Genomic DNA, 25,147 nt, shown 5'->3' with positions numbered 1-25,147 from the left:
CCTCATTTTCAGAATTACTAATCTAGAAAGGACAGTGATTTTTCATATCGGTTCTTTGAAAGCACTCTGCTGGTAGAGTTCTACTGAACCTATTCCTCTTTACTTCCGCCAGAGCAGCTTCTGTATTGGGTTCCATAGCTAAAAATATTTTAAAACCACTAGTCAAGAGAAGAAACAACTGACTGAATTAGGACTGTTGTTCAGGAAGGGAACAGTTCATGCTTCATGAATGCATGTTGCGCTCACTCATCACTTCATACCTTATTTATTTCTGCATGCTCCTTTGACATAGAGACTTCTGGTGTCTACCCACCTTCTTGGTGGATTAATCTTCTTAAGAAATAGGGGAGGGGCTCCTGGGTGGCCCAGTAGGTTAAGCCTCTGCCTTCGGCTCAGGTCATGATCTCGGGGTCCTGTGATCGAGTCCCACATCAGGCTCTGTTCAGCAGGGAGCCTGCTTTCCCCCTCTCTCTCTCTCTGCAGGCCTCTCTGCCTACTTGTGATCTCTCTCTGTGTCAAATAAATTTAAAAAAAAATCTTAAAAAAAAAAGAATGGATTTGTAAATTAGACGGAGAGGCAGGCAGAGAGAGAGAGGGAAGCAGGCTTCCTGCTGAGCAGAGAGCCCGATGTGGGACTCGATCCCAGGACCCTGAGATCATGCCCTGAGCCGAAGGCAGCGGCTTAACCCACTGAGCCACCCAGGCGCCCCTGGATTTGTAAATTAAAGGTGACTTGTTGGGAAGGAGACTAGAGAGGTGAGATGAGTGGAAGAGAATGATCAGAGTGACCTCAGTGTGTGTGGAACAAGTGTTTGTTTTTCTTTGTTTACAGTGGTATTTTATAGTTATATTAAATGGTCACTAGAGGACACTGAAGTATTGTGAAATCATTTTATGTATGGTGATCCAGCAGGGCATTGAGTAGTCAAGGCTTAGAGCGAGGGGAAATTAATTTACGTTTTTCTTACTAAAAGTATTATAAAAATATTTGTTGAAAAGCTAAAAAAAACCCCTGCTTTTGGGTGTAGAGGTTACTTTTAAAAAAATTAAAAATCTTAGGAAAACACAAACAAACAAACCTACTTTTGAGGAGCTCTAGTCTGAGGCATCTTTGTCCTTCAGTGTTGGCTGGATAATCCCTGTTGTTAGTTGTAGATGTAGAGGTCTGAAAGGTTGAATATCCTGCAAGTACAGTTACACAGTAGCAAATGGCAGGGTTTCTTAAATTCCTTTTTAACTTTTTTGAGTTTATTTTAGATTTTCAGAGAATTGCAAAGATAGTAAGTGGTGGAGAGTTTTAAATACAGATTTGTGTTACTCCAGAACTGATGTACTCTTTTCACTACTTCTGTTTTTCAAATGAAGCTTATGTTAAAGGAATGAAAATGCTACTCAGCACTGCGAGGAAAGGAGCTCAACTAGATAATACAGATTATTTTAAATTAATTTATACCTTAATGGATGAAATTAAGCAAAATCCAGATGCTTTCTACTAGAGCAGCAAACAGCTCATACACTCGGGGCTGGTATGACAACAAATATATTGCATAACTAAAAGCAGCTGAGAGGCATTAGTTTACGTAATCATGTTTGGAATGGGGGAGGGGAAGGGGATGTGTTTTTATACTGATAAGAGTCTGAGGGTCTAATCTGGGACAGTGTGGAATAGGTGAGGCTTGAACAGCAATTTTTATTTTTTATGTTTTTTTTTTTTTTTTAAATTTTTACATAATCTCTACACCCAGTGTGGAGCTGGAACTCAAAATCCTGAAATCAGGAGTCGCATGCTCTACCCACTGAGCCAGCCAAGCGCCCCAGATATTTTTCTCTTTCTTTTTAAAAGTATTTTATTTATTACTGGGGCACCTAGGTGGCTCAGTTGATTAAGTGTCTGCTTTCAGCTCAGGTTGTGATCCCAGAGTCCTGGAACCATGTCCCACATCGGGCTCCCTCCTTGCAGGGAACCAGCTTCTCCTCCTCCTCCCTGCTCATGTTCTCTCTTGCTATCACCCTCTCTCTCAAATAAATAAATAAATAAATTTTAAAAGATTTTATTTATCAGGGTGCCTGGGTGGCTCAGTGGGTTGAAGCCTCTGCCTTCGGCTCAGGTCATGATCTCAGGGTCCTGGGATGGAGCACCGCATCGGGCTCTCTGCTCATCAGGGAGCCTGCCTCTCTGCCTACTTGTGATTTCTGTCTGGCAAATAAATAAATAAAATAGTTTAAAAAATTTTTTTAAAAAGATTTTATTTATCAGTTTTTAAAGATTTTACTTATTCGACAGAGAGAGGAGGAGAAGCAGGGAGCCTGGTGTGGTGTTTGATCCCAGGACACTTGGATCATGATCTGAGCTGAAGGCAGACGCTTAACCGACTGAGTTATATAGGTGCCCCAAGATTTTTTTTTTTTAATGTAATTGCTACACCCACCTTGGAGCTCTGACTTACAGCTCCAAGATCCAAGAGTCACACACTCCCCCAACTGAGCCAGCCAGGTGCCCCTGAACATCAATTTTTAGAAAGAAAAAGTGAGGGGGTGCCTGGGTATCCCAGCTCAGCGAGGAGCCTGCATTTCCCTCTCCCTCTGCTGTTCCCCCGCTTATACTCTGTCACTCTCTCTGTTAAGTAAAGAAATAAAATCTTTAAAAAACAAAAAGAAAAAGGGACATAGTTTTTAGAGAAAAGTGAATGTTCTAACAAAGGAATGGCTTAACTGGGATTGATCATAGGAAGGATACAGTAAAACAAGCGGATAGCAGGTGGTTTTGCTGGGATGTGGTATCTGGTGATTAAGACTAAGCTAACTTTTTGGAATTCTGCCTAACTCTCCTATCCCTTTTCTATTCAAGGCAAAAAGTAACAGTTATTTTTCCATTCAGTTTAACTGTGGAAGATAATTCCTGTCTATTCTAGTATTTTTGTGAAGATTAGTTGAGAGGATATATGAAAAAGTACTTTGTAAGCTGGGAAGTAGTACTTCATTCATCTAACAGTTATTTATTGTTTTTGTTCTTTACTTAAGAGTTTGGTACAAAAGAACTCAGTGAAGTGGAGAGGGAAAATTACTTCCCAGTTGTGTAACTTTCTGTTGTCAGAGAGCAGCAAGCTTGCTTAGTCATTCAGATAGTGCTTAAAGTTGGCAATTGCTGGGTTGTTACCCTCTTTCAGGGACTGTCCACCACTCTTCTGGAGGAAAACTGAGGTCGATCTTGATATGTATATACACAGTACGAGTAAAAGGGGAGACTAGAGTTCACAAAGTGCACAAAAGTTGAATGTTTATTAAGCTTCATTTGGGATAGTGGGGGAATACTGGACTACTGATGTCTGTTATTAAGGCTTCCTCTTTCTTATATCTGACAGTCTTTTTTTTTTTTTTTTAAAGATTTTATCTATCCATTTGAAAGAGTGAGAGAGTGCAGGGTGGGGGAGGGGCAAGGGGAGAGGGAGAAGCAGACTCCCTGGTGAGCTGGGAGCCAGTCGCAGGCTCCATCCCAGGACCCCGAGATCATGACCTGAGCCAAAGTCAGACATGGAATTGACTGAGACATCTGACAGTCTGAATTACTAATTAGAAGATCGAGCACAGGGCACCCCTGGGTGGCTCAGTGGTTTAAGCGCCTGACTCTTGATTTGATCTCAGCTCAGGTTTTGATCTCAGGATAGTGAGTTTAAACCATATTAGGCTCCACGCTGGGTGTGGAGCCTTCTTAAAAAGATCAGCACAAAGAACAAAGTAAATTATTTAATGGCATTGTTTCTCTCTGTATAGGACTATTTCATTTTAATCTTTTCTTTCTAAATATGTCTTACCAAAAAAAAAAAAAAAAAATTGCAGTGAGTGTAAGTACATCCATCCATAAAGGAAGTGGTTAATCTTTGCAGGAAAGTTCTAGGCCACATAAATTGTCATTCCATAAGGGCGAGCAGTTTCCTTTCTGATGATTGAAACTGTCATGTTTGCCAGAGAAGTGTCTCTTTCTCCTGATAGGACTGGATTAATAGTGCCAAATTTTGGTTTTATAGCTTTCTTATTTATAGTGAATGCAAAGTCATTTTACCTTTAGTTGCCAGTGTTCTTTCTCTGGGAGCTCTGGGCTCTATACACACAGCTAATAGTTAAGAGTAGCTTTGTGATCATGCTCAATTTCACCATTTGTAACATAGAGATCAAAATACCTACATCTTTGGATTCTTGGGAGGTTTATATGAGATAATTTGTAAAGTGTACTTAGGCCAGTGCCTGGGACATAGTAAGAATTAAAATGTTAGCTACTATTTCAGTTTGGGACAGGTTAATATATTTATTTATTTATTTATTTATTTATTTTTAAGATTTTATTTATTTGACAGAGAGAGAGATCACAAGTAGAGAGAGAGGAGGAAGCAGGCTCCCTGCCCAGCAGAGAGCCTGATGTGGGACTCCATCCCAGAACCCTGGGATCAGGACCCGAGCTGAAGGCAGAGACTTAACCCACTGAGCCACCCAGGCAACCCATTGGGACAGGTTAATATATTTAAAAGGATAAAGGTTTGAATGTGTGATATGCCTTTAAATTTTATTAAAGATTTTTTAAAGATTTATTTATTTATTTGACAGAGAGACACAGTGAGAGAGGGAACACAAGCAGGGGGAGAGGGAGAAGCAGGCCTCCTGCCGAGCAGGGAGCCCAATGCAGGGCTCTATCCCAATACCCTAAGATCATGACCTGAACCAAAGGCAGACGCTTAACGACTGAGCCATCCAGGCGCTCCTAAACCTTTTTTTTTTTTTTTTTGCTATGCCTTTGAACTTAAATGGATTTAGAAGTTCCACTCCAACAATCTCTAGCATTACTTCCTCCTTTTTTTTTTAAGAGAGAGGGGGAGATCTCTAGTGTGAGTGAGGGAGGGGCAGAGTAAGAGAGAGAATCTTAAGTAGGCTCCATGCCTGATGTGGGGCTCAGTCTCAGAAACCCAAGATCGTGACCTGAGCCAAAATCAAGAGTCACATGCTCTGACAACTGAGTTAGATAGACGCCCCTGCATTCATTCATTCATTCATTCATTCATTTATTTATTTATTTATTTATTTGACAGAGAGAGACACATCGAGAGAGGAAACATAAGCAGGGAAAGTGGGAGAGAGACGCAGGTTTCCCGCTGAGCATGCAGCCCGATGTGGGGCTCAGGCCCAGGACCCTGGAATCATGACCTGAGCCGAAGGCAGACACTTAATGAATGAGCCACCCAGCGCCCCCCCTTTTTAAAATTTTTAATTTTTTAAATTTCTTTTCAGTGTACCAGAATTCATTGTTTATGTACCACACCCAGTGCTCCATGCAATACGTGCCCTCCATAATACCCACCACCAGGCTCACCCAACCTCCCACCCCCCGCCCCTTCAGAACCTTCAGATTGTTTTTCAGAGTCCACAGTCTCTCATGGTTCACCTCCCCATCCAGTTTCCCCCCAACTCCCTTCTCTCCATCTCCCCATGTCCTCGGTATTATTTCTTATACTCCTCAAATAAGTGAAACGATACGATAATTGACTCTCTCTGCTTGATTTATTTCACTCAGCATAATCTCTTCCATGTTGATACAGAAGTTGGGTATTCATCCTTTCTGATGGAGGCATAATACTTCATAGTGTATATGGACCACATCTTCCTTATCCATTCGTCTGTTGAAGGGCATCTTGGTTCTTTCCACAGTTTGGCGACCGTGGCCATTGCTGCTGTGAACATTCCCCCCCCTCCCTTTTTTTAATGGGAGAATAGAGTTAGTACAGATGATCTGCATCCTCTATATCTTTTTTATTGTTGCTTCTGGTAATAGAAGAAATAAACATGAGGAATAAGTTTGGGTCTTCTGAATTCTTTGCCCCATATATCATTTACCTTCCTTTCTCCATAGGCAACCATTTTCATGTATTTTTTATAGTCTCCCCTTTTACTCGTACTGTGTATATACATATCAATAAATAAGAGTGTGTTTTCTTTTCTTTTTTATATAATCTGCCAAATGTATCTTTTTGCAATTTGCTTTTTTTCATTAAACGTCTTTTACTTGAAATAACTCTCTAAGATAACTTTGTCCAAATGTTCTGGTGGTGTCCTGTTCTTGATACCATATCCTGGGTACATACATAGCAGAGTGCTCTGATTTACTTCTTCAGTTGGATAATTTAAGGTTAAAGACCTCTGTCTAATGAACTGATAAGTATATTTATTTATGCTTATTAGATGAGGGAAGCTAAGCTCTGGTTGTAAAATCCAAGGCCAGATAGGATAGGTACACAAATACCTATTCTTACCTGTGTACCTTATTTATCTTGGTCCTCATTTCCTCTCTTGTCTTTCTAGTCCCCCAAGGTCCAGTTCACATTCTAAATCCTCACAAATTTTTCCTCCTGTTTCCTGCTCACATTCTAATTTTTACTTCCTGTTGTGCTTCCTGGCACTTACTGCTTTTCCAGTTTTAAACATGTGGGTCCTTGCTCTAATTATATCAGAAATTACAAACTCAAAATCTGTTGGGGTCAGGCAGCTGATGGAAATGAGTGATGCTGGGTGGGCATTGTGGCACATTGGAGATTACACTTTACCAAAGTTGTGGGGGGGGCAGTTGCTACTAAACTCCAGACTATTACTAAATGATTAGAGTCCCTAGTTTGCTTAATCATTAGTTTTTTTATGAGAGGCCCAAAATGTTTTTTTTTAATTCATTTTATTTTATTTATTTATCTGACAGATAGAGATCACAGGTAGGCAGAGAGGCAGGCAGAGAGAGAGAGGAAAGCAGGCTCCCTGCCAAGCAGAGAGCCTGATGCGGGGGGCTCGATCTCAGGACCCTGGGATCACTACCTGAGCCGAAGGCAGAGGCTTTAACCCACTGAGCCACCCAGGCGCCCCCCAAAATCTGTTTTTTTTTGACATAGCCCTATTTTAAATGTTATCAGCTAGTATGTGATAGTAAATACACATACATAAACATTTCTGCGTACATGCATACATATATATGTGAAATATACCATATATAACAGATCAAACAACTTTTTGCTGGTTGTATTCAGCCATTTTGTGATCTCTTCCTTTTTCCAACCTCTTAATTAAATGAAAAATTCTACCAAGAGTCTGCCTTTCATGGTATCCTTTTGTTCTGAGAATTCATCACACTTGATTTTAAGAAAAGAAGTTACTTCTAAAATAACTTGATCAGAGGCACCTAGTGGCTCAGTGGGTTAAAGCCTCTGCCTTCTGCTCAGGTCATGATCCCAGGGTCCTGGGATCCAGCTCTGCATCAGGCTCTCTGCTCAGCAGCGAGCCTGATTCCTCTTCTCTCTCTATCTACCTCTGTCTGCTTGTGATCTCTGTCAAATAAAATCCTGAAAAAAAATAACTTGATCATACAGCCTTTGTTTAAAAAAACACATTAGTGGTTATCATCATTAGTTTAGAAAATGAGTACACTTGACCGTCCAACAACAACACTTTGAACTGCACATGTGTACTTACATGTGGAATTGTTTCAATAATTACAGTACGGTACTATAAATGTATTCTTTTTTTTTTTTTAAAGATTTATTTATTTGACAGAGAGAGATCACAAGCAGGCAGAGAGGCAGTCAGAGAGAGAGGAGGAAGCAGGCTCCCTGCTGAGCAGAGAGCCCGATGCGGAGCTGGATCCCAGGACCCTGGGATCATGACCTGAGCAGAAGGCAGAGGCTTTAACCCACTGAGCCACTAGGTGCCTCTGATCAAGTTATTTTAGAAGTAACTTCTTACATAAAATCAAGTGTGATGAATTCTCAGAACAAAAGGATACCATGAAAGGCAGACTCTTGGTAGAATTTTTCATTTAAGAGGTTGGAAAAAGGAAGAGATCACAAAATGGCTGAATACAACCAGCAAAAAGTTGTTTGATCTGTTATATATATGGTGCCCCAAATTGTGGTATTATTTTAATGAAGGCCTCAGCAATCCTGTGGAGAATGTGAAGCTGGAAGCATCCTTTAGAATTAGCTTAAGTGGGGGCGCCTGGGTGGCTCAGTGGGTTAAAGCCTCTGCCTTCAGCTCAGGTCATGATCCCAGGGTCCTGGGATCGAGCCCTACATCGGGCTCTCTGCTTGGCGGGGAGCCTGCTTCCCCCTCTCTCTCTGCCTACTTGTGATCTCTGTCAAATAAATAAATAAAATCTTTAAAAAAAAAAAAGAATTCGCTTAAGTGGGAGTGAAGGGGCCTCATTTTGCATGTGGGCTATCCTTGGAAGAGGATATGACACTGAGTAAGGCAGCTTTTCAGTAGCTGAGGGTTTTCTTTTCGGTAGTACTTTGTACCAGCTGGGACTACAGATCCTTCTCTCTTACAGGGAGATCTGTGTAGTTGGTATTATCACACTGTCCACCATAAAGAGTCAGAGTCAGGATGAATACTTATAAACAAATCATCATGTGCTATGTCAGCTTGGAGGAATGACTTGACTAATTGCTAGAAGGAGCTATGAAAGCTTATGGAAGGGATGACATTTGAGCTTGAGCTAGGATTTTTGTTTTTTAAGATTTTATTTGAGAGAGAGAAAGCACACGTGCACACATGAGAGGGGAAGGAGCAGAGGGAGAGAGAGAGAATCTTAGGCTGACTGTTCTCTGAGTGTGGAGCTTGAGATTAGGACCTGAACCAAAGTGAAGAGATGGATGCTCAACCAACTGAGCCATCCAGGCATCCCCTGGGCTAAGTTTTAAAGAATGAATTAGTAGGTTTAGAAGGGGAAAGTGTAGAGAATGGGACATCTTTCATTGAGTCACTGACATTTCATAGCATAGTCAAGAAAATGATTTGTTTAAAGGGCAAAGGGTTAACTGCATTAGCCATTCTTCAATTTCTAGCAATTATGATAAAAATCGTGAAGCTGTTTCCAAAATCTTGGTTTGTTTCCATGGTGATAATTAAAAAAAAAAAAAAACAAAACACTTAAATCCCAGGATGCTCAGGCTTGAGACTGAGCCAAGCCCATCATGGCCAGAACCCCAAAAAGATAGGCTGAACTTGAGTGAGAACCTTTTTTTCCCAGGAGTCCAAATTGGATTTGGTCCCCGCGTTGTCCCTTGTGCTTAGGTCTGGAACAGATACAATGAATTTCTTTAATACTGAATATGTTCTTTGTTGCTTAGTATGTTCCCTCCTAGGCTTGAGGGTGTCCATGGGAAGTCAGAAGATAGATTAAACTGGGGCTCTACCACTTACTACTTCTTTGACCTTGAGAGGCTGGGTAAACACTTGATCCTCTTTTCTCATCCTTAAAATACAGATAGTGATGCATAATAACATCATTTTAGGATTGTTGAGATAATGTAGAAAAGCTTATAAACCATTAGGTGTTTCCTAGGATATTTTATTACTATTTAAAATCCCTTATGAAATATATGTGATGTTAGGTTTTTATGTTAGGATAAGATTTTTAAATTTATGTTTTTTAAGATTTTTTTAATTTGAGAGAGTAAGAGAGCATGAGCAGGGGAGGAGCAGAGGGAGAGGGATAAGCAGATTGTGAGCACAGAGCCCAAAGAGGGGCTTGACCTCATGATTCTGAGATCATAACCTGAGCCGAAATCAAGAGTCAGACACTTAACCAAGTGAGCCACCCAGGCGCTCCAGGATAAGGTTTTTTAAAAATAAGATTTATTTATGTATCTAGGGGCGCCTGGGTGGCTCGGTGGGTTGGGCCACTGCCTTCGGCTCGGGTCATGATCCCAGGTCCTGGGTTCGGGCCCCGCATCGGGCTTTCTGCTCAGCAGGGAGCCTGCTTCCTCCTCTCTCTCTGCCTACTTGTGATTTCTCTCTGTCAAATAAATAAATAAAATCTTAAAAAAAAAAAAAAGATTTATTTATGTATCTTAGTGTGTGCCCTAGAGGGAGCGGTGGAAGGGGCAGAGGGAGAAGGAAAGAGAGAATCTCAGGCTGACTCCCCGCTGACTGGGGAGCCCAGGGTGGGTTCAGTCTCATGACTCATGAGATCATGACCTGAGCCTAAATCAAGAGTTGGACACTCAATTGACTGTGCCACCCAAGTGCCCCTGTTAGGGTAAGAATTTTAAAAAGCAAGTTTTGATTGTTGGGAGCTATGGATTTGGCCTGTAGAACCTAGTTCCCAAATTAACACTAAAATCTTTAATATAAGGGTGAATGTCACAGAGAAAAAACTATTACTTAGCTTCTGAATCCTGACACATCTGCTGTATAGATGTCAGATGTACATGAACAGATTGCTGGTTGTGGGGATGAATAAGAAAATGGATGGTAAATTTAGTGTTATAACTGTTACTCCTTACAGTTTCTGCTGTGCTGATGATGGGTCAAAAAATGTAGTCAATGGAGAGTGAAGTGGATGTGATAGGGCTGTTGCTCAAGACAGCAGTATGAGAGAGATTGCAGTCAAAATGAAATTGTCTAGACATCTGACCCCTAGCACAGCTGTCAATTCCAAATGAACTGTTGAAAAACAAATACATAGGTAGACCATAGAGGTCTAGACTTCTGCTAAGTACTTCCAAGAATATTTTCCCTGGGAAGAAAAGTTGCCAGTTAATAGGGGAAAGGCTCATTCTGTACTTCATGACACCTGTTAAGTTGAGAAGGCAGGAAACTCCAAGCAGATCTCATTACTAAAAGAGAAATGATTACGTGAAATATAGCCTCTGGTTCCAAGAGAATGCATTAGAGTCACTTGAAGAGCCTTTCAAAATACAAATGTCTACATCCCAACCCTGGACATAATTAATTTGGTCCTCATCTCTAGAATGGGGCCTGGGGGAGGGGCGGTTATTTTGAAAAGCTTGCAAACTAACTCTGTTGTGGCTCTCTTGAACTACTGGTTTCAGTGAGCTTTGTTTAATTGGAATTAGTAAATTCCCAGATGTTGGGATAAAGAACTAAGTATTGGAGTTTTTTACTAGGGGAGTTTAGTGGGCAGAATGTTGATTTTTGTAAAGCCATAGGTATTTAGGGACAGCTTCATCTTTTCCAATGTTGCACAACATGTTTTGGTTATTAGAATAACTGAAAGTACTAAAGGGTAACTAGAATATTGTGGGGAGCACCTCCAAGTGTTTAATTCTATTATATGAATGGGGTATGATTTTACTAGAAGAAAAAAAACTCTTCCATCATGTTTAAATAATGGAAAAATCATCCTGCCTGTTACAAAATCCAGATAAGCATAATTGGCTATTTTCTGAGATTTTTATATTAAAAGTACAGAGTTTACTAAGTATTTTCTTGTCTGCTGGTTGATAAGAGGTAGTAGATAACCTTAAGTTTAAGGAAAATTTATCAGGGACAGTGTTTACTTTTTTAAATTAACATATAATGTATGATTTGTTTCAGGGTATAGGTAGACAGTGTTTACTTTTGAATAGACTGTCTTTAACTTGTCTTTTATGCAAATCTGGGGAGGGGCATAAACCAAACTTTCGTATTTGTTGGAACACTTTGGTCCAACTCATTAAGTGCATAGTTTTGATACTGGAGAGGAGCCATTCGTATGAGTTGGGGGATTTTCACCAAAGGTTTTCTGTAATGTTCCCAGACAAAGATAGGTAAGTAGGAGACCATAAAGAATGGTCTTAAGTTATTTCAAAGAGAATGTCAGGGCACTAGAATCTCGGATTTGGAGATGGGGGGAGGGACATACATAGTTTAAAGAACATTTACCATTACAGCATTTTATATACCCCCTCCCCCAAATAGGGCAGAAAAACTTTTTATAATGCAAAAACAGCCAGACAACAATTTTACCTTCTCAGGTGGTTGTGATAGCGGAATATCATTATAATTTTTAATCAGTATTGTGAATAACCTCCTAGGTCTGGCATAGTGGACCCAAAATCTTCATTAGAAGGGAACTTTAAAAAAGTTAAAAAAACCAAAAACATTTTGTTTTAAAGGGATGATTGTTGGTGAGATCTGAAGTTTAACCTTAAATTATGGTACCAGTAATTCAGCTCAATTTTAGAAGTCCTTTTATTATATAGAGTTCTAGGATATTGAGTGAGAATGAACAATATGCTGTAGTTTGGATGGGACTAAACTTGTACAGTGACATTTTCTGAAAGAATTAGTTTGTATTCTGTGGTCCTTAAAAGGTGATAATTTTTTCTTCTTTCAGCTTGCTGAAGCAAAGACTCATTTTGAAGATGTTTAATAAGTCATTTGGAACACCCTTTGGGGGTGGCACTGGTGGCTTTGGCACAACTTCAACATTTGGGCAGAGTAAGTTTTACAAAACAAGGGGAGAAACTTAAGCTATTCTTACTAAGAACAAATCCATTCTGGTGGCTGAAATAAAAAACACAGGAAATAAGTGCTGGTGAGGGTGTGGAGCAAAAGGAACCCTTCCTTGCCCGCTGTTGGTGGAAATGCAAACTGGTGCAGCCACTGTGGAAAATAGTGTGGAGGTTCCTCAGAAAATTAAAAATAGAATCAGCATACAATCTAGTAATTCCGCTACTGGGTATTTACCCAAAGAAAACCAAAATACTAATTCAAAAAGAAATGTGCACCCCTATGTTTATTGCAGCATTATTGGTAAGGTATGGGAACAACCCAAGTGTCCATGAACTGATGAATGGATAAAGATGTGGCATATATACAGTAGAATATTAATCATAAAGACTGAGATTTTTTTTTTTTTTAAGATTTTATTTATTTATTTGACAGATCACAAGTAGGCAAAGAGGCAGGCAGAGAGAGAGCGAGAGGAGGAAACAGGCTCCCCGCTCAGCAGAGAGCCCGATGCAGGGCTCAATCCCAGGACCCTGAGATCATGACCTGAGCCGAAGGCAGAGGCCTTAATCCACTGAGCCACCCAGGTGCCCCAAGACTGAGATCTTAAAATTTGTATCAATGTGGATGGATCTAGAGGGTATAATCCTAAGTGAAATAAGTGAAAGACCTATACTCATATGTGGAATTTAGAAAGAAAACAAATGAACAAAGAAAAAAGATATGAAGAAACAGACTCTTAAATACAGATTCTGAAACTAATGAAACTCTAAAACACTGTAACACTTAATTATACTTGAATAAATTTTTAAAAAGAAAAAAATCATTCTGATAGTTTTAGATAGGAATTTTATTCATACTTTGGTCTTATAACAAATTCTCTTTGATAAATAACTGGATAAGATCTTGTTAGAATTTTATAAGAAATAGAAATAAGTTTGGAGTTTTCATGATTTTTTGATCATTCATAGAAGGTACTTGATATATATATGTTTTATATATATATATATATATATATATTTTTTTTTTTTTTTTTTTAAAGCATGTGCATGAGCCTTGGGGGATGTTGGGGGAGGGGCAGAGAGAGAATCTTTTTTTTTCTTTCTTTCTTTCTTTTCTTTTCTTTTCAAGATTTTATTAGAAGGCACAAGGGGTGGGGTAGGGGCAGAGGAGAGAGGGAAAAGCAGACTCCCCACTGAACAGGGAGTCTGACAAGAGGCTCGATCCCAGGACTCTGAGATCATGACTTGAGCTGAAGCCAGACGCTTAAGGGACTGAGCCACCCAGGGTCCCCTTCTTTGTTTTGTTGTTTTCAAAGAATGTATTTCCTGTCATTGAACTATGGAATTAGAATCTTGGTTGGAACTTGAACATGGGTATTATGAAAAACCTTTCTAGGTCTTTCTCATGCACTCCCCTAAGTAAGGATCATTCATCCCAGAGACTCTGGAATATATAATGCCTAGAGAGAATTTAACACTTTAAGTTTGATGACTTTGCTTTTGTCTGTAGCTCGAGATCATTAGTTACCTTGGCACTCTTTTTTTTTTTTTTAACCCGTTGACATCTATAACTTTATTGAGAAGTCACACCTCTTCACTTTGTTTTTTTCTCCTGGAACAATGAATAAAATGTTTGGCTTAATTTTAACTGTAATTTGTAGTCTGATGGAACTTTGAAAAAATAATTTTCAGATTAGACCAGTTATCCTGTTCAAACACAGGATATTGAGAAATACTAAGATCCTTTCCAGTGGGTCACCTGATTTAGATTTTATTTTGACTCTGGATTTTCCTTTTTCAGACACTGGCTTTGGCACTACTAGTGGAGGAGCATTTGGAACATCTGCATTTGGTTCTAGCAACAATACTGGAGGCCTCTTTGGAAATTCACAGACCAAACCAGGTAGGGATTTTACTTGGAATATGGTTGGTTTATTCTTAGCTGGTATAAGACTTCATTTAGTGGTTCCAGTCCATGTATTTAACTGTTTTTTTCCTCTCCATCTCACCAGGAGGATTATTTGGTACTAATTCATTTAGTCAGCCAGCTACTTCCACAAGCACTGGCTTTGGGTTTGGCACATCAACAGGAACATCAAATAGCTTATTTGGAACTGCAGGTACAGGGACCAGTCTCTTCTCATCCCAGAACAATGCCTTTGCGCAAAATAAACCAACTGGCTTTGGAAGTAAGTAGGACATCATTGGACTTTTGCATCTAATAATTTGATTTGGTTATTGAATGTACTCCCTCTTTTTCTTTTCCCTGTGTTCATTTATCCCCCTTCTCCACCAGGTAGCAAAAACATTGGGGAGAGGAAAACCTCAGAATGTACTGAAAAGTTTAATAGGCTGGAAAGGAGGGGGCTACATTGCTCCAAAATTGAAAATCTAAGAAGCACTAGTATTCAAGGGATATGCAGAGGAAGAGTCTCCTGACATAGAATGACCAGAGAGTGGATGAAAAGCCAGGTCAGAGTAATGTGCTAGGTGTTAAGACAGGAGAAATTCAAGGAGGAATGCACATATTCCTCCATATTGTACTGCAGGGACACCTTCTTCTTGCCTCTGTTTCACATTGGGTATAAGAGACTAAAGCAGGAATAACATACTAGATGTGACATGGTTGCTCTTCCATTCCTCATCCATGGCAGATGTTTTGTTTAAGTAGGCTCATGGAGCCCAGCATGGGGCTTGAACTCACGACCCTGAGATCAAGACCTGAGCTGAAGTCAAGAGTCGGACACTTAACCGACTGAGCTACTCAGATAGCAGATGTTTTTAATTGATTGCTTCAAGTCTAAATGTGGCCTAGGGATAATTCACACAGTACTTTGAGGTAACCACTACTAGTTGAACAGGTGTTCCCTGTGAGTTGATGCATTCCCAGTGCAAAAGTATAGCAGAATGAATGTTAGCCAGCTATCACTGTTTCACAGAGGGAAAGTTGTGGGGTATTGAAATATTTAACCATGACAATGTAAAATGCTGTCTGACTTGCTAATTCAAAAGAGATGTGACTGTTTACTTGAAACCATACATTAGGACATGTTTTTAGAAAAGAAATAGCAGTTTGCCAGTAGGAAATCACAGACACCTCTTAAATTGGTGATTAGGATACAATTTACTATTAAATACTGGCAGATAACGTTATTGCTTACTGACATTTCTGCACCTTATGTATAACTTCTTGAGAAGTAATATCTCTCTTTGAAAAATATATTCCTTAGATAACAGTTAAATTCACTATATGTAATTTTTTGAAATTCAGCTTTTTGGAAAGTAAGGCAATCAGAGAATTTATTCTAAGAAATAATTAACATGCCTACTAATTTTTCCATATAATTTTACTGTGCAAAATTTAATAATAATCTGTTTGGTTACCCTAATAGGATCATTTGTGTGTTTTGAACTTCTTGGTTTTGTTTAGGTGTTTGTATTAATGTATGTAAATAAAGATACAGTGACCCCTGTTGAAGTCTGTTGTGATGTTTTCAGAAAGACAAGTTCATTCCGCATGTAGTCTTACCAAAAAAGGAGAAATGAGATAAAATTTATGATGAAATAGAGTACCATTTCTTTTCATTTGTCTTCCAAATTTACCCAACAAGAACTTTATAGACACTTAGCTGACAAAGGGATTCAGATTTTATTTCACTTCAGAGTTGGAAGCCTAGAATTATGTACGTGTCTGTATGAAACATGTTTGAAGGTACTTGCTAGGGAGATTTGAAAGAGAGAATTTGAGAATGTGAAAGTAATGCTGCTGTGGCACCACAGCCCAGTTTCAAAATATCTTACAGATTCTTAGACTCTAAACTGTTGCCATCTCATTTTTCTTTCTAATTTACAGATTTTGGAACAAGTACCAGCAGTGGGGGACTCTTTGGTACTACAAATACAACCTCTAATCCTTTTGGTAGCACATCTGGCTCCCTCTTTGGGCCAAGTAGTTTTACAGCTGCTCCTACTGGGACCACTATTAAGTTTAATGTAAGTATTTTCTTCTAGTCTTTGTGGAATATATTACTCTTCTATTTGTATATCTCTTTGAAGGATGAAATAAAATTTCTCCGTTTTCCACTTAGCATAGTTTTTAGTCTCACTCTTCCTGAAAGTGTTAAGAACAAAATCTCTAAATATTTATATAGTAGGTATGAAAAGTCATGAAACATTAATCTTGAATATGTGTAATTGAATCATGCTCAACCCAATCAAATTCATATTCACAAGGTTGATTACAATAGGTAGTATGAGCTTGAACTTGTATTTACTGCATTCATAACTTGGCTCTGAATGATCGTCATTCCTTGTATATATAAAGGAATGAGGGGGCAAACTAAAAGAAATTATTGAAAATAGGGCCTCTTTCAAGACAAAATCAGAGAGGGATACAAACCGTAAGAGACTCTTAATCATAGGAAATAAACAGGGTTGCTAGAGGGGTTGGGGGTGGGAGGATGGGGTAACTGGATGATGATCAGTAGGGAGGCACATGATGTAATGAGCTGGGTATTATATAAGACTGATGAATCACTGAACTCTTTCTCTGAAACCAGTAATACACAATGTTAATTAATTGAATTTAAATTTAAAAAATCAGTAGTCTTAAAGAATAGGGCCTCTTAAGGAGCTACAGGGAATAACGCATCAGTATTCCATTTGCCAATGAAAAATGAAACTAGTTGATGAAATGGCAGAATGGGGCAGTAGAGTTTGATGTTTTCTTTGACTATTATGAGAGAATGTGATAGAGGGTTAGAATGGAAGATTTGTTAATGAAAATGTATGGAATACTACTTGATATAAGATACCACTTGATGTGATTGGTTGAGAGATACTTAAGATAGGCCAGAGGGCAATTAGCCCAAAGAAAATCTGGCACAAATAGGTCTTGGCTTAACCTCTTGTTAAAATTTACTCTAGGAAGTGAAGAATTTCTTAGGCAAGGTGGCGAAGTCATATTTTAGAAACTGAACTTTATTTTATCTTTATTTTTAAGATTTTATTTATTTGAGATAGAGGGACAGAGAGAGCACAAGCAGGGTGGATGAGCAGAGAGAGAGTGAGAAGCAGACTCTCCACTGAGCCAGGAGCCCGGAGTGGGGCTCGATCCCAGGACTCACAGATCATGACTTGAGCCAAAGGCAGACGCTTAACCAGTTGAGCCACCCAGCTGCCTCAAAACTGAACTTTAGAATTTAGAAACATACTGAATTTAGAACCCTAAATTTAATATAAAATTAAATATAAATGATAGTGAAAAATACTATGTGTTCTCTCTTAAAAAGTATAATAATTGAGAAAACTGACAATTCGTTTGGAAATCTTTGGTTACATACATCTACAAATAAGTGTACAAATCTTTAGTTAGTTGTAGGGGCAAAGCCACTCTTCCGTATTTCTTAATTGCAACAAGTTATAAAGAAGACACTTCAAAAAATTAAATAAATAAAGCAAACATTTCAGAGCAGAGTAGGAGATAGAACTGAGAAATACAAGTTTAAATGTACATGTTGGGTAAATTGGATAGTTTTTCTTATGCATGTAATCTTAAGTGTATATATATTTTTTAAGATTTTATTTATTAGGGCGCCTGGGTGGCTCAGTTGGTTAAGCGACTGCCTTCAGCTCAGGTCATGATCCTGGGGTCCCGGGATTGAGTCCCGCATCGGGCTCCCAGCTCCACGGGGAGTCTGCTTCTCCCTCTGACCTTCTCTTCGCTCATGCTCTCTCTCACTGTCTCTCTCTCTCTCTCAAATAAATAAAAAATAAAATATTTAAAAAAAAAGATTTTATTAGAGAAAGCATGAGTAGGGGAGAGGGGCAGAGGGAGAGGGAGAAGCAGACTTCCTGCTGAGCAGGGAGCCAATGCAGGGCTCTATCCTAGGACCTTGGGATCATGACCTGAGCCAAAGGTAGATGCCCAACTGACTGAGCCACCCAGGTGCCCGTTATTTATTTTAACAATTTTATTTGAGAGAGCGAGCATGTTTGTACAAATTGGGGGAGAGGCAGAGAGAGAGGGAGAAGCAGACCCTGCTGAGTAGGCAGCCCAGTATGGGGCTCAGCCCCAGGACCCTGAGATCATGACCTGAGCCAAAGGCAGACACTTAACTGACTGAGCCACCCAGCTTCCCCTTAAGTGTATTTTAGTAGATAATTAGATGGCTTGGTTAGGGGCTTAATATCTGTGATAACTATTACTGACATTGATTTATTTAGATAACTTTGACGTAAGGAGGGGGGAGATCAGAAATGCAGTATATTAAGCACCCTTGAAACTATCTCGTTTAGCAGAAGACCTACAGGACTAGTTACTATAGAGTTTAGTGATTGAAGAATTATGTCTGTGATAGTAAGGATTTAGAGTTTGGACTTAAATATTTGCTTCAGACTTTCAAATTTGCCTTTATCTTCCTTTGCAGCCTCCAACTGGTACAGATACTATGGTTAAAGCTGGAGTTAGCACTAACATCAGTACCAAGCACCAGTGTATTACTGCTATGAAAGAATACGAAAGCAAGTCACTAGAGGTCAGTAAAATGCAATACAGAATATCAGCCTAACCTTTTGATTCTATTGGAAAGTAGGTTTTAAAAATGTTTTGATTTTTTTTTTTTTAGGATCAAGTAGTTCACACTGGGTTTCTGTAAAAAACTTAACACACATATTTTTTTTAAAGATTTTATTTATTTATTTAACAGGGAGAGATCACAAGTAGGCAGAGAGGCAGGCAGAATGAGAGGGGGAAGCAGGCGGGGTTCGATCCCAGGACCCTGGGACCTGAGCCAAAGGCAGAGGCTTAACCCACTGAGCCACCCAGGCACCCCACACATATGTTTTTTAAGTAGGCTCTGTGCCCGGTGTGGGGCTTTAACTCATGACCCTGACAGTGAATAAGTCACATGTTTTAAAAAATTTTATTTATGTATTTGAGAGAGCAAGCATGCAAACACAAGTGGGCAGGGAAAGGGGAAGGGCAGGGGGAGAGGGAGAAGCAGACTCCTGGATGAACAGGAAACATGTGGGGCTCAGTTCCATGACACTGAGGTCATGACTTGAGCCAAAGGGAGACGCCTAACCGACTTAGCCACCCAGGTGCCCCCCCAATTATTTTTTTAATTAATGTAGTAATTATACACATCTTGTTTTAGGCAGGGCAATATGCAGCTTGAATATACTGGTATACTTCTACTAAATAGTCTATTGTGATTTTATGCTGCTCACGTTACTTGGGCAGTGTGCGTATACATGGATACACATGTTTTTAATAAACTCATGGAAAGTCATAAGTGTACCATACAGTAAGTTTTCACCAAGTGAATATACCCATGTAACCAGGATCCAAATCAAGTCATAGTGCATTACCAGCTGTCCTGTCCAGTGCATTACCTGATGTCCCCCTATGCTCTGACTCTCTACTATCATGACTGCCCATTTTTTCCTCATTTCATACTTTATATAGATGAAATCTTACATTACATACTTTTAAGTCTGTTTTTCCACTTTGTGGGATTATCCATGGTGTCGCATGAAGTTACTGCTGTGTGATTGTGTGTTATATATTTTGAGTATCAACCCTGATTATAGCTGTTGCTTCCTCTGTATCCCAAATTATACTTCCTTTATTGAAGCGTACAGAAACACCCTGACTTGTGAGGCAAAACTGTTAATGTTAAACTTCATCGCTTCTTTCCCTAATTTTCTGAGACCCCTCACCGTATCCCAGCATCCTTCATCTTTTCAGTTAATTTTTACGTTTGGGGTGGGAGTAGATAAAATTATTACATAGCATTTTACTAAAAGGAAATACTGCTCTTTATTTTTTTTTTAATTTTTTTTTTAAAGATTTTATTTATTTATTGGACAGAGAGAAATCACAAGTAAGCAGAGAGGCAGGCAGAGAGAGAGGAGGAAGCAGGCTCCCTGCTGAGCAGAAAGCCCGATGTGGGGCTCGAACCCAGGACCTGGGATCATGCCCTGAGCCGAAGGCAGCGGCTTAACCCACTGAGCCACCCAGGCGCCCCGAAATACTGCTCTTTATAAAAGAAAATTAAAATTAAGATATGGTTGGTCCTTTGGCCTGTGGTGTTAGTGATTATGGAATGGATCTTAATGTCCACTCTACACTGTTGAAAGTGTTTTTCTGTAATGGTATTATGTTAATGTTCTATAATTTTCTGTTTTTTAGTCATGGTTCCTAAGTGAACATGGAAATTGAATTCTAAATTTAAGTATTTAGTTTCCTAAATAATTTTTTTGGCTGCATGTTAAGAAAGGAAATACGCTTTTGCTTCCTCTAGGAACTTCGTTTAGAGGATTATCAGGCTAACCGGAAAGGCCCGCAGAACCAAGTGGGAGCAGGTACCACAGCTGGCTTGTTTGGGTCTTCTCCAGCCACCTCCAGTGCGACAGGACTCTTCAGCTCCTCTACCACTAATTCAGGCTTTGCATATGGTCAGAACAAAACAGCCTTTGGAACTAGTAAGCACTTGGCACCATATTGAGCCATATTGAGGAGGGACAGACAACTAAAACATAATTGTCATTTTGTGGTAAATGCTGTGGTGAAAAAGAATTCAGGGATGTTGGAGGAATGGAGTATCTGATATGTATGTGGGGATGGAGAGAAATAGAGTTTTGTTTTTTTTTGTTTTTTTTTTTTAATTTTTTTATTTATTTGACAGAGATCACAAGTAGGCAGAGAGGCAGACAGAGAGAGAGGGGGAAGCAGGCTCCCCGCTGAGCAGAGAGCCCGATGCGGGGCTCGATCCCAGGACCCTGAGACCATGACCTGAGCCGAAGGCAGAGGCTTTAACCCACTGAGCCACCCAGGTGCCCCAGAAATAGAGTTTTAAATGAAGATAGTTAAAAAGGGCCTCACTTTGATAAGGTAGCATTTGAACAGTGACCTCTGAAGAAGGCAAAGAATAAAGCTATATAGGTTTTTGGCGAAGAACATTCCAGCCAGGGAAGCTATAAGTCTGAAAACCTTGAGTTTTTTCCCAAAGAGATAAGGACTAAGGGGAAGTATTGAGGGATATAAGGACTATATTTTATAGAATTTTGTGGGCCAGTGTCAAGATCTGAATTTTTATTTGAGTTGGGAAGCCATTAGAGGTTGTAGAAAAAGAAGTCATGTGATTATGAGCGAAGGATCATCTGAAGACTGTTAAGAGTAGATTGTGGTAGCTACATTTATGAGCATAGCATAACCTAGAAACTTGTGGAATCACTACATTGTACACCTGAAACTAATGTAACATAGTGTATCAAACTACAAAAACTCAAGAAAAAGACTGTAAGGGGGCAAGAGTGAAAACAAATCCTTTAGGAAAGCTGTTGCTTTGTTCACATGGGAGATGATGGTGGGTTGGTTAAGGAGATGGAGGTGGTAATAATGTCAGATTTTGGGCCCAGTTTGTATGTAGAACTGATGGAGTTTGCTATAGATTGCTTTGATGTGAAATGTGAAAGAGGGATGTCTAGGATGATGATTAAATTACTTTAATACAAATACTACTCTCGTATAGGTAATATGTATATATGATAAAAAGTTCATGGACACGAAAAAGTCTGTAACCAAAGTTAATCTTCTTTCCCTCCCTTAGTTACCATTTTTCCTCCATAGAAACAAGCTAAAGTTAGACATTTTCATGACCTTTTAGAGAGATTTATACACACCGACAAATACACAGATAAATACATGTTTAAGTGGCATTTAACATTTATTTCAGTACTTGTGTTTTGTGATATAGTTTAGCCATGTATTCATGATTGAGTACAGTGTATCCTATGTGGGAATTAGAGAGAGAAAGCCTCTGTTCTCAAGAAAAACTTAGTTTAGCAGGGTTGAAATACACATACAGATTTTGAGTGTAGTGTGGTGTCTTGTGAAATAGAAAGTTTTGGACTCACAAGAGGAGAAGAGTTGTTGGGGTCAGAATATTATTGTAGGAATTAAAGTCTGAACCAAATCCAGTTTAAGTGAAAAAGGATGGGAAGTGAAATGGTTATCTTCTGGGTAGTGAATGAATGTAGGGTAACTTAGGTATTTAAGAATAATAAGGCTGTTGCAGTAACTGAGTAATGTAAGGTTTGAGGGTTTGGGTTTTTTTTCCCCTCCATTTATTTTTACTTTCCTTTTTTTTTTCTTTTTTTCTGAAAGGTACCACTGGATTTGGAACAAATCCCGGTGGTCTCTTTGGACAACAGAATCAGCAGACCACCAGCCTCTTCAGCAAACCATTTGGCCAGGCCACAACCACTCAGAACACTGGCTTTTCCTTTGGTAATACCAGCACACTAGGACAGCCAAGCACCAACACCATGGTAAGGAACCAGGCCCTTAGTTACCTCCACCTCTTAACATTTACATAGCTAAGTAATGAGACTTCTAATCATGTCAGACTACAAGTTTTTAGTTCTTAAGGGTTGATGGTAAAGAAAAGGGCAAAATGTAAATAATTAAAACCTGTATTCTAGTACAAGCTCTACTCTGAGCAAGTTGCTTATTCTTTCTGAGGATATTTCAGTAGGAGCTGCTTAACATGCTAGAATTGGCCATCCTGAAGGCTACACCTTAGGACATTGGTTCTGTCCACATTCTATAGAGTAAGAGGGGAAAATACTTATAAATCACTGGCTGTCTTTGAGAGTATTCTTTCACCTTGTTAAGTGTGGGGTCACACAAAGATGTGTAATTCATTAAATAAGAGAGCATTAAAACTCAGAGCCATTATTGGATAATTGGTACTTCTGTGCAAAAAAGCAAGAGGAAGGAAGTACTTAGAATCATTGCCAGTTTATTTCTGAGGACTCTTTTAGGAAAGAGTAAAATTAAGATTAATTAGAGGTATGATTTATTGATTTGAATTCTTGGAATTTAACTGGACTTTAAGTTAAAGATACTTTACCTGATTAAAAAATAATTACAAGGACGCCTGGGTGGCTCAGTTGGTTAAGCAGCTGCCTTCGGCTCAGGTCATGATCCCAGCGTCCTGGGATCGAGTCCCACATCGGGCTCCTTGCTCATCAGGGAGCCTGCTTCTCCCTCTGCCTCTGCCTGCCATTCTGTCTGCCTGTGCTTGCTCTCTCTCCCTCTCTCTCTCTCTGACAAATAAATAAATAAAATCTTTAAAAAAAAAAAAAAAATTACAGCCAGACCCCAAAATCTTAAAAATACTGGCAGACAAAATTCAGTAACATATTAAAAGGATTATAACTGTGACCATGAGGGATTCATCCCAGAATGTTTGTTCAGCCTAGAAAAATTAATAAACCAAAAAAAAAAGGGATACCTGGGTAGCTCAGGTGGTTAAGGTTCTAACTCTTGATCTGAGCTTCGTTCTTGATCTCAGGGTAATGAGTTCAAGCCCACACTGGGGGAGGAAGGCTGGATGTGGAGCCCACTTAAAAAAAAAAACGGATAAAAGAAACAGAAAAAAACAAAAACCAGTAGGTACAGTAGGTACAGAAAAAGTGTTTTGACCACCCTTTCATGATAAAAACATTCTACAGAGAATAGAAAGGAACCCAGAATAGCCAAAATAATCTTGAGAAAGAAGAAAGCTGGAAGACTCATGTCTCAATTTTAATGTTTACTATAAAGCAATAGTAATCAAGATTGTGGTACTAACAGAAGGCTAGACATACAGATCAGTGGAATAGAGTTGAGAGTCCAGAAATAAACCCTCAAATTTATAGATAATTGATTTGCAACAATAAACCAAAACAGTTCTCGATGGGGAAAGAATAATCTTTTTAACAGATGGTGCTAGGACTATTTATTTGTTTAAGAGAATGTGTGAGTGGGAGGGAATTGAGGAAAGGGAAGGGGAGAAGCAGACTCCATGCTGAGCACAGAGCCCAACATGGAGCTTGATCCTGAGCTGAAATCAAGATTTGGACACTCAGCTGACTGAGCCACACAGGTACCCCTAGGACAATTGATTTTTCAATGCACAAAAATGCAGTTGGAAAAAAGAAAAAGCAGCTGAACCCTTTCTCACCACCATTGTAGCAGCTGTACGCATTAACTCAAAATGGATCAAATACTTAAATAGCTGAAACTATAAATTTTTTTTTTTTAAGATTCTGTTTACTTACTTGACAGCAAAAGAGGAAACCCAAGCAGGGGGAGTAGAAGAGGGAGAAACAGGCTTTCGGAAGAGCAGGGAGCCCAACTTGGGGCTTAATCCCAGGACCCTGGGATCATGACCTGAGCCAAAGGCAGACACTTAATGACGGAGCCACCCAGGCACCCCTGAAACTATAAAATTCTAACAAGAAAAGGAATTAGATAATGGTTTCTTAAAAGTGACACCAAAAGCAAAAGAAAAAAATAGACTGAACTTTATCAAAATTAAAACTTATGGGTCACGGGGCACCTGGGTGGCTCAGTGGGTTAAAGCCTCTGCCTTTGGCTCGGGTCGTGGTCCCAGGGTCCTGGGATCGAGTCCCGCATCTGGCTCTTTGCTCCGCAGGGAGTCTGCTTCCTCCTCTCTCTCTCTGCCTACCTGCGATCTCTCTCTGTCAAATAAATAAATAAAATCTTTAAAAAAAAAAAAAAAACTTATGGGTCAAAGGAATACCATCAAGAAAAAGAACACCCACAGATGATAGAAAATACTTGTAAGTTATATATTTTATGAAGGACTTGGATTTAGAACATGTAAATAACTTTAATGATTCAGTAAGACAATGACCCATTAAAAATGGGCCAAAGACTTGAATAGGTATTTCTTCAAAGAAGATAAAACGAATGGCTAATGAGCACATGAAGAAATACTCAACTCTGGTAGTTATCAGGAATGTGCGAGTCAAAACCACAGTGAGACACTGCTTCCTATCCAGAAAGAAGGCATAAAAATGCTAGACCA

The 25,147-nt window shown here is 39.3% G+C and overlaps 1 protein-coding gene and 1 long non-coding RNA gene across 14 annotated transcripts in view; both read left to right on the top strand.

The window, feature by feature from the left end:
- Positions 1-25,147, top strand: part of NUP98 (nucleoporin 98 and 96 precursor) — a 119,854-nt gene that overhangs the window by 6,441 nt on the left and 88,266 nt on the right. For 9 of the 13 annotated variants that reach the window (XM_047690390.1, XM_047690394.1, XM_047690395.1 and 6 more), the window contains exons 2-8: positions 12,146-12,249; positions 14,065-14,166; positions 14,276-14,452; positions 16,117-16,256; positions 18,692-18,799; positions 20,570-20,750; positions 22,435-22,598. In XM_047690390.1, the coding sequence (XP_047546346.1) occupies positions 12,174-12,249; positions 14,065-14,166; positions 14,276-14,452; positions 16,117-16,256; positions 18,692-18,799; positions 20,570-20,750; positions 22,435-22,598 (948 nt within the window). In that variant the 5' untranslated portion in view covers positions 12,146-12,173. Of the gene's footprint in view, positions 1-9,167; positions 9,251-12,145; positions 12,250-14,064; positions 14,167-14,275; positions 14,453-16,116; positions 16,257-18,691; positions 18,800-20,569; positions 20,751-22,434; positions 22,599-25,147 lie in introns of all 13 variants that reach the window. The other 4 variants (XM_047690383.1, XM_047690385.1, XM_047690384.1 and 1 more) reach the window with 2 other exon arrangements.
- LOC125078195 (uncharacterized) lies at positions 20,758-22,419 on the top strand. The gene is made up of 3 exons (XR_007120823.1): positions 20,758-20,908; positions 21,111-21,736; positions 22,188-22,419. It is a non-coding gene; the product is annotated as an uncharacterized LOC125078195 (long non-coding RNA).

This window comes from Lutra lutra, chromosome 10 (assembly GCF_902655055.1).
Source record: "Lutra lutra chromosome 10, mLutLut1.2, whole genome shotgun sequence".
In the NCBI taxonomy this organism is placed as follows: Eukaryota; Metazoa; Chordata; class Mammalia; order Carnivora; family Mustelidae; genus Lutra; species Lutra lutra.
Note: the sequence above shows the minus strand (reverse complement) of the source record. Positions and strands in the feature narration are given on the sequence as shown.